At 40.9% G+C, this 15301-nt stretch overlaps 1 protein-coding gene across 4 annotated transcripts in view; it reads right to left on the reverse strand.

Annotated features, from left to right (window-relative positions):
* LOC145395050 (uncharacterized) overlaps positions 1–15301 on the reverse strand; it is a 1083039-nt gene that overhangs the window by 689433 nt on the left and 378305 nt on the right. For all 4 annotated transcript variants that reach the window (XM_080268801.1, XM_080268802.1, XM_080268803.1 and 1 more), the window contains exons 9-10: positions 5266–5478; positions 3625–3816 (exon numbers count right to left, since the gene is read on the reverse strand). In XM_080268801.1, the coding sequence (XP_080124927.1) occupies positions 3625–3816; positions 5266–5478 (405 nt within the window). The remainder of the gene's footprint in view (positions 1–3624; positions 3817–5265; positions 5479–15301) is intronic.

The following is a 15301-nucleotide window of genomic DNA, read 5'->3' on the forward strand; positions in this document are numbered from 1 at the left end:
TCAGTGAATGTACAGCGAGGTTGGATGGTGAGGAATTGGAAAATGTGAGTACGTTTAAGTACTTGGGTAGTGTGATGAGTAAGGATGGAGGTTTGGAGGGTGAAGTGCTTGAAAGGGTACAGCAGGGAAGAAAGGTTGCTGGTTCTTTGAAAGCAGTGATAAGAAACAGGGAAGTGTGCATGGAAGTGAAAAAGTTACTACATGACAGTATTGTGATACCAACTCTAATGTACGGAAGTGAAGCTTGGACGTTGTTGGAAGGACACAAGTCAAGAGTGAGAGCCGTGGAAATGAGTTATTTAAGAGGAGCCTGTGAAGTCACATGGAGAGACAGGCTGACGAATGAGGATATAAAGGAGCGTTGTGGTGTTGATGTGGATGTGATAGGAAGTGTTATGAGGAACACACTGAGGTGGTTTGGCCATGTGGAGAGGATGGAGGGTCAAAGACTGACAAAGAGAGTGTATGTGAGTGAGGTGGAGGGGGAAAGAGGGAGGGGGAGGCCGAGGATGAGATGGAGAGATGGGGTGGAGAGGTATATGAGAGAGGGGGGTGTGAGTTGGAAGCAGGGGAGTGAAATGGCGGGGGACAGGGCGACTTGGAGGCGATTTGTTTGTGGCCACCCCAAACGGGATTGAGGCATCTGGCAATAGATAGATAGATAGATCTTTATTTCTAATTTAAATTAATCTGCAATAAAACAGCCTGTTTAGCTGCAACTCACTTTCACTTTTAACTCCTTTATTAACTTAATAAGATACTTCAGACTGACACTGATCACTAGTTTTATCCTTATAACTTGGAAATGCTGAAAATACAAGAAAGGGAAAAAAAATCTATAACTATCATCAGTCTCCTTTCTAAATTAATCCCTTCCTTCTGATGCTATATTCTTGCTACTTCACATGATGATTTTGTTAACTTCCTACAAACCACTTGCAGTGATGGGGCTAGAAACAATCTCAATGAGCTCCACATCCTGCTTTCTCTCCCTAAGCTGAATATAATTCTCTGAAGGTGGTGTGTGCGCATGCACCCCCCCACACACACACAAAGGAAGAATATGAAAGAACTAGAAATGACTATACATAAATATGTAGAAAGGAAGAATGAAACTTAAAAAGGGTATACAGTAGCTGACAAATGTAAAGAAGAACCTAAATTGTTTTACAAGTTTGTTAATGGCAAACTGAAACAAAAGGAAGGAATCAACATGCTGAACGCAGAAGGAAATGTCTATAAAGATGCAGTTATGCAAGATGAAAAAATGAACAAATGCTTCCAATCAGTCTTCACTACAGAAAAAGATTTTGTGAAAGGAGGAGGGAGTGACTAGAAATGTAGTGTTCATCCACCCATCCATCCATCATCCAATCTTACGTTGCCCCATGAGGAATGTGGGAGCCTGGGGCTAGGCAGGTTGGTCCTGACATTTAAGATGAGAGTGACCAGCCTCACTCATCCCTGAGTGGCATTAAGTGAGAAATAAACCCCAACCATCCCTTGGATATAAACCTTCGTTGGCTCAATCCGACTGGAGCGCCGTAATTACCCACTAAACCACCAGGTGCCATAATTTGGTTATATGGTTATCACCCAGCATAGCAAATGGTTTCCTGGTGTACAGGAAACCATTTGGCTTGTCACTCAGTGTACAGGCACCCACAGGCAGAAGGAAGTGGAAAGAATGAAGGAAACAAAGACAGAAAAGGGAGTGTAAAGTCACCTGTATGCAGAAGGACGAGGAAAGAATGAATGAAAGAAAAACAGAAGAGGATGGAAGAAGGATGGAGGAGAGGAAAGGGCATACACCTGAGAGTAGCACTATACTGAGTGAGTGGATGGTGAGAAGTGCAAGAAGTATACAAATTACTGGAAACTCAAGACATGAGGAAGGGCCCAGGGCTAGACAGGATCTCTAATTGAATACTAAAGGAATGCAGAGAACAACTGGTGTATAAGATTCACAGTTTAATTGTGTGTTCTCTGGAAGAAGGGAAAGTGTCTCGGGAATGGAAGAGGGCCAATGTGGTACCAATTTATAAGGGAGGGAACGAGGAGGGAACAAGAAGAACCCCTGAATTTTAGACCAGTGTCCGTGACCATATTGACTGCAAAACTGTGCAAGAGATTCCTTAAAGATAGATGGATAAAGTATCTGGAGGAGATGGATATTCTGGCAGAAAGCCAGTTTTCTTTCAGAAGTGGAAGGTTGTGTGTTTCCAACTTGTTGAGCTTCTACACAAGCACGACAGACGTGCTACAGGAGAGAGATAGTTGGGTGGATTGTGTGTATTTAGATTTGGAGGGTGCCTTTGACAAGGTACCCCATAAGTGACTAATATGGAAACTGTAACACATAGGAGGAATGAAGGGGAACCTCTTGGAATGGATGAGAGATTTCTTGAGAGACAGACAAATGAGGACAGGAATAAAGGATAGGATGTCTGGATGGAGGGAAGTAACAAGTAGAGTCCCACAGGGCTCGGTGTTAGTGCCCGTAATGTTCCTGATTTACGTAACCGATATGGTTGATGGAATGAGCTGTTATGCAAGTCTGTCTGCTGACGATGCAGATCATGAGGAGAGTGGAAATTGAAGAAAACTGTAAAAAGCTGCAGGACCCGGACAGGATTCATGATTCGAGTCGGATGTGGGAAATGAACTTCAACGCAAAAAAATGTAAAATATTGGAAATGGGTAAAAGTACCAAGAGACCATCACTGAAATATTTGATGGGTAATAAATTAATCACAAGGGCAAGAGAAGAGAAGGACTTGGGAGTGCTGGTCCAGGATAATTTGTCACCTGAAAAACACATTAACAAGATAGATAGAGAGATGTATAATCTCTTGACTAACATAAGAGTAGCATTCCATTACATGAATGAGATGATGAAAAAATGATAGTGGCCATGATCTGCCCCAGGTTGGAACATGTGGCAGTAGTGTGGTCCCCGCATAAAAAGAAAGATATAAACAAGATCAAGAGAACAGCAATCAAGATGGTCCCTAGCCTGACACATCTGTCATACAGGTAAAGGCTGGAAAAACTAGATCTGCCTACCTTAAAAGAAAGGAGGGAGAGGGGTGACATGATTGCAGTGTTCAGGGCCAAGATGAATGCAGAAAAAATTGACAGAGAAGATCTGTTTATATGGGATAGGAGAGTAACAGGAGGACACGGAATGAAACTGAAAAAGCCAAGTTGCTTGAAGGATATCAAGAAATATAGTTTTCCACATAGATGCACTGACCTGTGGAATAGCCTGGACAAAGAGGTCGTCCAGTCTAAAAAGTTAAACAAGTTCAAAGCAAAATCTGACCTACTAAGAAACAGAGACGGGACCCCACGAGCATAGCTCATTACCTGTATATTACAATTAGGGAAACATACACACACACATACACAAATAACTGAACTGAAAGTGTCCAAGGCCACATTCCATACATCTTAACATTTTCTTGTACAGTATCAATACTGTACAGGTAAAACATTTTAATCTTCATATATTTACATAAAAAACACAGAAAAGAATACCAGGATGTAACATGTAGACTAAATCACTAAAGAAAGAAGTGTTTCAAAATCACCAATCATTTATTTTACAATAGTAAGACTCACTAGCTTCTTGTTGAGGTCGAGGATGGTACGCTCCTTGTCTCTGAGGTTGTTGTTAAGTTCAGCAATGCGGGCATTCAACTCGCTAATTTTTTCCTTGAGGGTGTTCTTTTCTGCCTCCGCCCGCATCTGGCCCTTCTCACACTCCTGGATCCTCCCCCACAGGTCTGCTGGGTTTGCTCCAACATACTCATCCTTGAAGAAAGGGAGAGAAATTTGGTAAGAATAAAATGGGTTATTGTGTAAAAGGCTGATGATCAATAATTATATACACCTTTAAAGTTGTAAGTGGGTGTATCATCAGGAACAAAAATTCACCTTATAATAATAACGCATTTCATCTCTATTTTCACTTTCCTCTCCAGGTTAATATTTCTAAACTGAAAGAGGCTTGATATGTTTCTCTGCATACAGATGATTTTCTCTGAAATGATGTGTTGAGAACAATCAAAGACATGTCCTAAGTGTGAAGTAAACATAATGGTTCAGTTGGTGAATTTTTGTTCCTGACTGTACTGCACAAGATAGTTTTCTTTATATTATTATGGGACAAAATATTCTCAGATATAATAAACCCATTTGTGGTGAGTTAGGTAATAATCAATAATCTAACTAATCACCAGAGATACTACGATCAAGACTAACTGCCACAAGATCACCCACAGCTACTGTACCTAATTTCATTGGTCTTACAATGTACAAAGGTCCTTTACCTGATATAGAATATCATCAAGCTATATCATTTCCTAAACCAATAACACTTCTGTTGTCCTTCCACATCTTTCCAGTCCCTTCTCCTAACTCCAGCATATCCACAGTACTGTACATTTGTCATTCAGCCTCTCTGAACTTTTTTCCTTGCAATCTATTTTTGTTTGGCTTACTGAGTCCCTCAGGTGGTAGGTGGGAGTACCCACCATCCACTCACTGGATGTAGTGCTGCCTGCTTCCTCCATGTCTACACTGCACTTCTTTTTGTGTGTTTGTCCTCCGCCAGTCTTATTTCTCCCATCCTAGCTATTTCTCTTCTTTCCACCTCAGTAACTCTACACACTGACAAGCCTCCAGTAACTCAGAAACCATTTACAATGCTGGGTGGTAACAACAGACCAAAATAACGGGGGGACGTAGTGCCTATTTTGGTGCCCTTGTTAACTGAATGGAGATGCAAATGCAGTGTCCACCTAGGAACTAAACCTCCAAACTAATCACACTGTCGGCCGGGTGGGAACACTGATTAACTGCACAGGACTGTCTGCAGAGGGGGCTGCTTGCTTGAAGTTGATGGGTCTGCTCAATCAGACAGACTGGGGTAGAACAACAACAATAACAACGAAGTCCCTCACTGTTACTACTCCTAGTCCTCAATCCTTTCTGTCTGTTTATCTACCTCCAGCATCAATACTGCCCTTCTTACGCACAGCTCTTTATTACAACTACTGTAAAGTACTTTCATTTCCTTGCTTCCAATTCTCCTTCTTCCCTAAACAGCTTATTATTCCCTTCCTATCCCTTTCAGCTTCTACATCTCTTCCTTACTTCTGTCCTCCTGCATCTCTAAGATCATTAAGTATGTATTCCTTTTATTCCCTTAGTTCTTCCCTATTCACATATTGTACTCTCTTAGCTCCCAGTCTTCCTCACCTTCTTTCCTGTTGGTATGAAACTCATCTTTGAGCTAGTGGAGTGGCAAGCTGATGAGAGGAGGTGGGCAAAGCGCGTAAGGTCACCCTGCAGCTGGGTCAGGTCACGTGAAGTCAGCTGCTTCACCTCCGAGAAGGATCGCTTCACTGACCCAACCTCCCGCCACAGGTCAAGAAGGTTCTTGTGACCCGAGATATAGTAGTTGTTGAAACGCTGAAGAGAAGAATAAAATTTACTGATGCAAACTGTCAGTGTAACTATGGTGTATAAATGACAGCATAAAGTACTGACAGCTTTAATAATGTGATACAGTACACTACTGTACAGCGTATACCACAAATTATCTGATATTACTTTTCAACCACGTTAAGAAAATTAGCTAAAACTTCAACCTACATCAGTTTACTAGGACTGTCCCTGTTTATAATAGCAATGAATGGTCACTGAACCTCTTAATAATGCATGTAGCCTCTTACTGAGAGGTTTCTAGAACAGGAAAAAAATGCAGAAATACAGTATCATTGAGGTTTCTTAAAGACATTTTTCTAGTACCGTAAAAAAAAAAAAAGTGTTACTGGAATAATTAAGTACTTCAAGATAAAAGTAAGACAATATATAAGCCATTTTCCAGTCATACCATCATCCTTTCTGAAAAGAAATACCTTCAAACAGCTGTAAGAGATTATATGCAGAAGTAATGTCATATATTCAAAGAGAAGTCTAGACAGAGGGTTTCTGTATGAAGGGAATAACATACCTCCATCTATGACTCCCATCATTCATCGCTTATTCTAAATTAATGTTCCATACCCTTCTCAGTGTTAGGATATAATGGGCTGTGGCTATACTCCCAGCAACTACCAACTGACTATGCTCTTCATTATGCTCCTACCTGCTAGTTTCAAACTTGTAAAATTTGGGATGAAAGTACAATAGGAGGACCCTATATGAAAGTGTACTTACTATAAAATTCCTATAGAGGAGTATAATATAAGGAGAGACTGACAGACAGTTTTATGAGTTACAGGCCATAGAAATGAGTTTTTAAAAACAACTGCCAGAAAAATCAAGATAGATGACAAAAAATTGCAGATTTATGGGAACTTAGGACAGGAAGACAGGGTTACTGTTAGACTGAGGGTACTGCTACAAGTGAAAGGCCATGTGTGGTGTGAAATAAGAGTGGAATAGTATACTGTGGAGAAAGATGGAAGAGAAAGAGGCATGAATGAATGACAGCTTTAGAGCTGTCACTCATTCACCCATCATCATCACCATCGCCATGATGATGATGATGATCAGAGATGGTGAAGTACAATAATTTCTCAACAAGTTCTCCCAATCACTTTACCATCACTCATAAACAGTCCACTTTGCCTCTACTGAAACATCTGTCTGTCTATCTATCTGTCTATCTATCTATCTATCTATAACCTGATGCCATAATCCCATCACAGGTGGCCACAAACAATCACTTCCATGTTGCCCTGTTCCCGCCCTTCACTGTCCACCTCCCAACTTACACCCCCTTCTCTCATATGCCTCTCTATTCTGTCCCTCCATCTCATCCTCAGTCTCCCTTTTCCTCTCCCCCCTTCACCTCACTCACATACACACTCCTTGTTAGTCTCTCACTCTCCATCCTCCCCACATGGCCAAACCACCTCAGTGTATTTCTCCTAACACTTTCTATCACATCCACTTCCACACCACAACACTCTTTCACTTCCTCATTTGTCAGTCTCTCTCCCTGTAACTTCACATGATCCTCTCAAATAACTAACTTCCACTGCTCTCACTCTTGAATTGTGTCCTTTCAGCAAGGTCTGAGCTTCGTTGCAATACATTAGTGGGGATCATGAAACCATCATGAAGTGAATTTTTTACTTCCTTGCTCACTTCTCTAACTCTTATCATTTATTTCGATGAACCAGCAACCTTTCTTCCCTGTTGAACGCCTTCAAGCATTTCTTCCTCTAAACTTCCTTCCTTACTCATCACACTAACCAAGTACTTAAATGCACTCACACTTTCCATTTCCTCACTATCCAGCCTCACTGTGCATTCAGTAACTTCATTTCTCTCAAAGACCACAACGTTGCTCTTCCCTATATTCATCTTTTGATTCAGTTTCTTATATAATCTCCCAAACTCTTTCACTAAGCCTTGCAGTTCCCCTTCATCTTCATTTAATAATTCAAAACAGGAAGTTTCCATATGATGCTGTCACTCATTAGGGCTACTCCTACATCCACTTTCCTACCTTGTATCTCTTTTATAACTCCATCTATATACAAACCGCACAACCATGGCAACATGACATATCCCTGTTTCAATCCAACATTCATACAGAAAAATTCACTCAGTTCATCATCCACACACACTGCACCCCTAGCTCCCTCATATATACTCTTCATGGCATTCAAGAGTTTCCCATTTACTCCATATACTGTACCTGTATTTTTAATATTTTCCACACTCCTCATCTATCCACTCAGTCATATGTTTTTTCCAAATCCATGAAGAATGCATACAACTTTTATTTTTTCTAGAAACTTCTCCACTAAATATCTTGGGATGAATATCTGATCTACAAAACGTCTTCCATTCCTGAAGCCTCCCTGTTCTTCTCCAACTAATTCCTCTGTTATTTCTTTATTTCTATCAACGTGTATCCTACCATATACTTTTCCTATTACACTAAGAAGATAAATGCCCCTGTGATTACCACACACTTCTTATTCCCCTTTTTATTTGCACAGGGGAATAATTATACCTGACTTCCACTCCTCCATGACTCTACCTTTCTTCCAGGCCAATCTACACATCTTCCATATCCATTCTATTACTGTCTCTCTCCAGTGCTTCAACATTTCACCACACGCTCCATTAATTCCTGGGGCTTTCCCCATTATAACTTTCTTCATTGCTTCCACTACTTCCATCCTACTGAATTCTTCCTTGTCATCTCCCTCCTTCTCCTAACCACTCCCCGTCCACTTATATTCATATTACTTTCATTCTTTACGTTTAACAATTACTAAAAATGTTTTCTCCATCTGCTCACTTTTTCTCTCTTCTCCACCAGCAATCTGCCACTTTTATCCTTCAATCCCCTACAGCCTTCTTTATAACCCTGTCTTACCCTCTTAGCCTCTTTCCAGAACATTTTCTTACATTTCCTCTACTTGACACTCAGATTCCTTCCAAACTACTCATTCACTATCATCTTATTCTCTCTTACCATTCTTTTCCCCTCTCTACTCTTCTCTATATATAATTCTCTATTCTCTCTCTCAACTTCTTCCATGCTTCTGCTTCCTATCCACTCACTACATGCTTCTTCTTTTGTGTCACAGCTTGTCTCACTTCTTCATTCCAACTTGCTGTTCCTTGCACCCCCCTTTCAGCTTTTCTTTACCCCACATACCACCTCACATGCTGCACAGATTTCTTCTGTGAATACCTTGCAAGTACCTTCCATCTGCTCCAAATCATATCAACCCAATTGCTCCAGCAATTCTCTCTTATATTCTGCCTTTTTTTTTTTTTTTCCCCATTCTTCTGCAGCCTATCTACCCTCTTTGTAAGGATTGTTTCCTCCTGTGCTTCTCTCTTTCTACTCATCCAGCACATTTGTACCTTGACTCTCACCAGTCAACATCCCCAACCTCTGCATGCTCTCACATCAGGCAGATATATATCTTATTCATTCATAGGGCACGTCCACACGTGTGCTCAAACAAGCATTGCCAACGTGTAAGCATGTAACGAACACGCTGCAAACATATTGGAAACAGCAACGTCCAGATCATGTTGGCAACATCATGATGAAGTCTCAGCTGCCTTGTATGGACACACTTATCCCATCACCTAAGCTCTCAGTGTTTGAAACTGCACTGAAACATGTTTGCATACATCCGTCCAAATACTGCTGCAAACATGTTCCCAAACATGTTGCCAACGTATGTTTGAGTACATGTGTGGATGCACCCATACACACACTCATTATCAATTACTGCCTTTTGTTCATTCAGTCCACCACCCACCCTTCTCACCACTTGCCATGTATACGAGTACCTGTGGATCATTCTGTGTCTAAAGAGGGTATTAGCTATCATCAGTCCCATACCCACACAAATGTGCAAATTCACCAAATTTAAAACCCTCAATCCATCATCCATCACCTATTGCACTATCAAACTATTTGTGATAGGTGGGGACGCTCACCATCCAATCATTCGACACAGAGCTGCTTTGGGTGTCTGCTCTTTCCTCCCTTCCTTCCTCGTCCGTCTTTCTTTCCTTCATTCTTTCCTCTTTGTTCTGCTTATGGGTGACTTAACACTCCCTTTTCTGTCTGTCTCTCCTTCATTCTTTCCTCTTCCTTCTGCCTATGGGTGACTCTACACTGAGGGAAAAGCCAAATGGCTTCCTGTACACAAGGAAACCATTTACTATGCTGGTTGAAACCATATAACCAAACCATGGTGCCTGGTGGTTTAGTGGGTAATTAAGGTGCTCCAATCAGTTTGAGCCTGTGTAGATTTATATCCATGGGGTGGTTGGGGTTTATTGCTCACGCAATGCCACTCAGGAATAAGTGAAACTGGTCGCTCTCATCTTAAATGTCAGAACCAACTTGCCTACCCCCAGGCTCCTAAGTTCCTCATGGGGTAATGCAGAATTGGATGATAGATGGATGAACGGATTACCATGTACTAAAGTACCACCATTACACAGAAAATGCATCATCACCAGTTGCTATAACGTCAGAAGACGATCAATCCACCATGATAGCTAGTACAGCTCAAGAGGTGAGGGTTTTGTCATAAGGAATATCAAAACAAAGATGCAGCACTCATGGAAGGTAACACCGATGTGCCTATGGGCCACATATTTGATTCTGCCTTGTAATCTAGACTTGAAATTCACTTCACAAAATCAGATTACTTCATCTTTGTCAGAACCTCAAGCTTTCCACCAAAGTTGATCCAAGTCAGATCAAAACCATCTGAGTAAACCTTTCCCAGAGACCCTGACCTTTGATTTATTTTTATCAAAATCCTTTCATCCTTGGCTGATTCCCCAAACTTCCACCAAGTCTGACTGAGACTGAATAAAAACTGCTTAAGTTATACAGTCAATCCTTTGACTCTGACCTATGATGTAAACCTTGTGAGATTAGCCAGTACTGTACAGTATCCTCTTGTCCAACACGCGTTTGTCCAGCACAATTTGCGTCCAGCACGGACGCAAAAAATTAGTACAATTGACTACAGTTTAATTACTATAATTTGGGTGCATTAGCATAACACGCATGGAGCTCCGAGAAGTGGGCGAAATCCGCAGAGTTCGCCTCTAGCACGATCACCCCCGGTCCAACACAGTCATACTGGACGTTCCTGTGATGCTGACAGCCAATCAAAGCTTCTGATCAAGCTGCCTCCCACACCCACTATCGTGACGTGATCGTGATGTTGCCCAATCAAAAATGCTTCTGCTCTCACATGATGTTTTGTTTAAATTTTTCCCACCACAGTGCCACTCAGTCGCATAATTTGCATTGGACGGTGCTTTTTTCTCGCTGCATTTTCTGCCCTTGCTACTGCATTTTATCCTGCTCACGATGCCTAGGAAGCCTTCTGAGAGCCCCAAGAAGCAGCGGCACCTCCCTCAGGCCACCAAGCTAGAAATCATCAAGAGGAAGAAGAAAGGGAGAGGAAAGTGGACATCGCCAAGGCCTACGATGTGAATGAAGCCAGCATGAGGACCATGATAAAAAACCAAGACAAGATCCTGGCAGCAGTGAAGGCTTACGGAGTGCTAGAACAGACAAAAGCAGGACCTTCCATGGATGTGGATGAGGACAGTGATTCTGAGTGTGATTTCACAGGATATATGAGGGATGTTGAGGAGGAGCAGCAGCCATTACCCGCTAGTGACGCCAGCAGCCATCCGTCGGGAATCCAGTAGGACTACCTACAGCCTCGGATACCACCTTCCATTCCCAGCAAGCCCACCAATACTATCCTAAGAGGTTAGTTATCATTCATAGTACAGCACCATTTATTATAATTACAGTAGTACCAATATATGTAAAGGTATATGGTGGGTATTTAGGGTGACTTTTCCTAGGGATGCTGACATAATTCATTTTTCCCCATAAGCTCTGTTGTTTGTCCAACACGGTTTTGGTCCAACACGGGACCTGTGCATGACAATATTACCGTGTTGGATGCGAGGGACTGTACTCTTAAAATCAAATCACTTTCATCCAAGACTTATCCTCAACCCTCCTAACAAGTTTGGACCATACTGGATCAAATCATTTCAAGCTGGATTTGCTGTGTGACCTTGACCTCTGATCTCTATACTAGCTGTGCTGTGCTGTGCTGTGCTGTTTGTGTGTGTTTGTGTGTGTGTGTGTGTGTGTGTGTGTGTGTATTTACCTAGTTGTGATATACAGGAAATAAGCTACACTCATGGGATCCCATCTCTGTTTCTCAATAAGTCAAATTCTCCTTTGAACTCGTTTAAGTTTTCAGACTGGACGATCTCTTTGTCCAGGTTATTCCATAGGTCTATGCATCTATAAGGAAAACTATACATTTTGATATCCTTCAAGCAGCTTGGCTTTTTCAGTTTCATTCTGTGTCCTCTTGTTACTCTCCTATCCCATGCAAACAGATCTTCTCTGTCAATTTTATCTACTTACATCATGGTCCTGAACACTGCAATAATGTCGCCCCTCTCTCTCCTTTCCTCTAAAGAAGGCAGATCCAGCTTTTCCAGCCTCTCTCTGTACAAAAGATCTGCCAGGCTAGGGACCACCTTGGTTGCTGTTCTTTGTATTCTCTTGATCTTGTTTATATCCTTCTTTTTATGTGGGGACCACACTACTGCTGCATATTCTAACCTGGGGCAGATCATGGCCACTATCAATTTTTTCATCATCTCCTCATCCATGTAATGAAATGCTACTCTTACGTTAGTCAAGAGTTTATACGTCTCTCTAACTGTCTTGTTTAATGTTTTTTCGGGTAACAAACTATCCCGGACCAGGACTCCCAAATCATTCTCTTCTCTCACTTTTGTGACTGGCTCATTACCCATCAAATAATTCAATGATGGCCTCTTAGTACATTTACCCATTTCCAACATTATACATTTATTTGCGTTGAATTTCATTTCCCACATCCGGCTCAAGTCATGTATCCTATCCAGGTCCTCCTGCAGCATTTTACAGTCTTCTTCAACTTCTACTTTCCTCAAGATCTTTGCATCATCAGCAAAAAGACTTGAATTACTGTTTATTCCACCTACCATGCTGATTACGTAAATCAGGAACATTACTGGTACTAACATCAAGCCCTGTGGGACTCCACTTGTTACTTCCCTCCGTCCAGACATCCTATCCTTTATTACTGTCCTCATTTGTCTCTCTCTCAAGAAATCTCTCATCCACTTCAGGAGATTTCCCTTCAGTCCTCCTATGTGCTCCAATTTCCACATTAGTCACTTATGGGGTACCTTGTCGAAGGCTTTCTCCAAATCTAAGCACAATACACACAATCCACCCAACTGTCTCTCTCATGTAGCACATCAATCGCTCTTGAGTAAAAGCTCAGCAAGTTGGAAACACATGACTTTCCACTTCTGAATCCAAACTGACTTGCAGCCAGAATGTTCATCTCCTCCATCCATCTATCTTTCAGGATTCTCTTGCACAATTTTGCGACAATGCTGGTCAGGGACACTTGTCTATGATTCAGGGATTCTTCCTTGTTTCCTTCCTAAAAAATTGGTACCATATTTGCCCACTTCCATTCCCGAGGCACTTTCCCCTCTTTCAGAGAACACACAATTAAACTGTGAATCTTATCCACCGGTTGTTCCCTGCATTCCTTCAGTACCCAATTAGAGATTCCATCCGGTCCTGGGGCTTTCCTTACATGTTGAGTTTCCAGTAATTTATACACTTCCTGCACTTCCATTTGTATAACTTTTATCACTACATTTCTAGTCACTCCCTCTCCCTCCACAAAATTCCTTTCTTTAGTGAATACCGACTAGAAACATTTGTTCATTATTTCTGCTTGCATTGCCACATCTTTATAGATCTCTCCTTCTACTTTTAGTTTAGTGATTCCTTCCTTTTGCTTCAATTAGCCACTGACAAATCTATAAAATGATTTGGGTTCTTCCTTACACTTGTCAACTACTGTACATCTTTTTCAAAGTTCCTTTCTTTCTCTTTATATATTCTTGTATATTCATTTCTAGTTTTTTATATTCTTCCTTTGTTCTATTATTACCTCTCTTTCTCCAGTTGTTCCATGTCATGTCCCTCTCTTTTTTTGCTATCACAGACCTTCTGTTAAACCAATCTTTTTCTTGTTTTCTTTCCCACTTACTCTTTTATCATACACCTTCTGTTAAACCAATCTTTTTCCTGTTTTCTTTCCCACTTACTCTTCGAACATATTTTTTCACTCCCAAATTATGGAGGTCTAGAAAGATATCCCACTTCCTCTGTCTCTTGTTTCTCTGAATTTTCTCCAATCCGTACTTTCAAAAAATGTTCTCAATCCCGTAAAGTTTGCTATCTCAAAGTTGTATCTTCCCTGCCTACAAAGCTCGTCTCTTGGCACCACGTTCCCTTTTATCATCTGGAACTCAATGACCACATGATCACTTTTTCCTATAGGACACAGATATTTCAAAGATTCAATTACGTCAGGTTCTTTGGTTAGCAGTAAATCTAGTCTTGCTGGCGTGTCGTCACCTTGGAATCGTGTCTCTTCATTGACCCACTGGGTTATTACATTATTCACTGCTATATTTAACAATACAGTATAGTGCCCCTCGAATCTTCACTGCTTCCTGAGTCCCATTCCTCCCAGTTCACCTCTTTACACTTAAAATCACCCATTAGAATTGTACCGTTGCTTTTCTCAATCACTTTCTGCAGATAACTAACCATGTCTGACAACATCTCCTGGTATTCATCATCATTCCATGCTCTTGTCCTAGGGGGAACATACAGTATACTACTGCCTTGTCATTCTCTCCAGTTTCTAATTTCATATTTATCATTTCAACCCTACCCTCTCCCATCTCCACAATATCCACATTTATGTTGTTCTCCACTGCTATCATCACTCCTCCTCCCATTTTTTTCTTTTCTGTCTCTTCTCCACAGTTTGTATTTACCATCTCCCATATGATATCAATATCCTCTCTTAATTTGGTCTTTACAAAGTACATAACACCTGGTTCATGTACCCTCAAGAAATCATTGATTTCTAACTTTGCCAATATTAAACCATCAAATTAGTATATGCCACTTTCAAACTTTTTTTGTTTTTTATTCCCTCTTCTCTCTCTCTCTCCATCAGTACCACTTCCTCAATTTCCAATCCATAACTCTCCAATAGAACACTGTCTTCTCTTCCGCCATTCTCTGTTAGTTTTTTGCCTTTGCTTCCTTTACTAACACCTTTATTTTAGGTCTTTCTTCCTCATTTGCATCTTTCCTTATCCAAACATTCTTGAACAGTTCTTTATCTGATAATTTCCATGTTCTACTGATGATTTCATATACCATTACCTGAGACCTAAACTTTACCTTAAATGGCCTTACCTCTCCTTCCTCGTACTTTCCTAATCTAAACACTTCTTCAATCTCGTCCTGAGCTTCGTTGTTACCCTCCATAACTACTGATATTATCTCTTTAACATTATTCAGTTCTTCTCTTTCCCTTTATGATCTTACTGTCATACGATTTTATTTTACTCCTGAAATTTACTGTGTGTGTGTGTGTGTGTGTGTGTGTATGTATTTACCTATTTGTAGTACAGTATACAGGAAATGAGCAATGCTTGTGTTGTCCTGTCTCCATATCCACATTTCTCTAGTCCACTTTTACACACACGAATGTTTTTCTCCTGCATCACCTCTTCGTCTAAGTCGTTCCAAATACTGTATTTATGTATTTACCTAGTACTTTGTACCTAGTTGCGATATACATGA

This window comes from Coenobita brevimanus, chromosome 29 (assembly GCF_032717465.1).
Source record: "Coenobita brevimanus isolate Jiangsu-jjx chromosome 29, ASM3271746v2, whole genome shotgun sequence".
Lineage (NCBI taxonomy): Eukaryota > Metazoa > Arthropoda > Malacostraca > Decapoda > Coenobitidae > Coenobita > Coenobita brevimanus.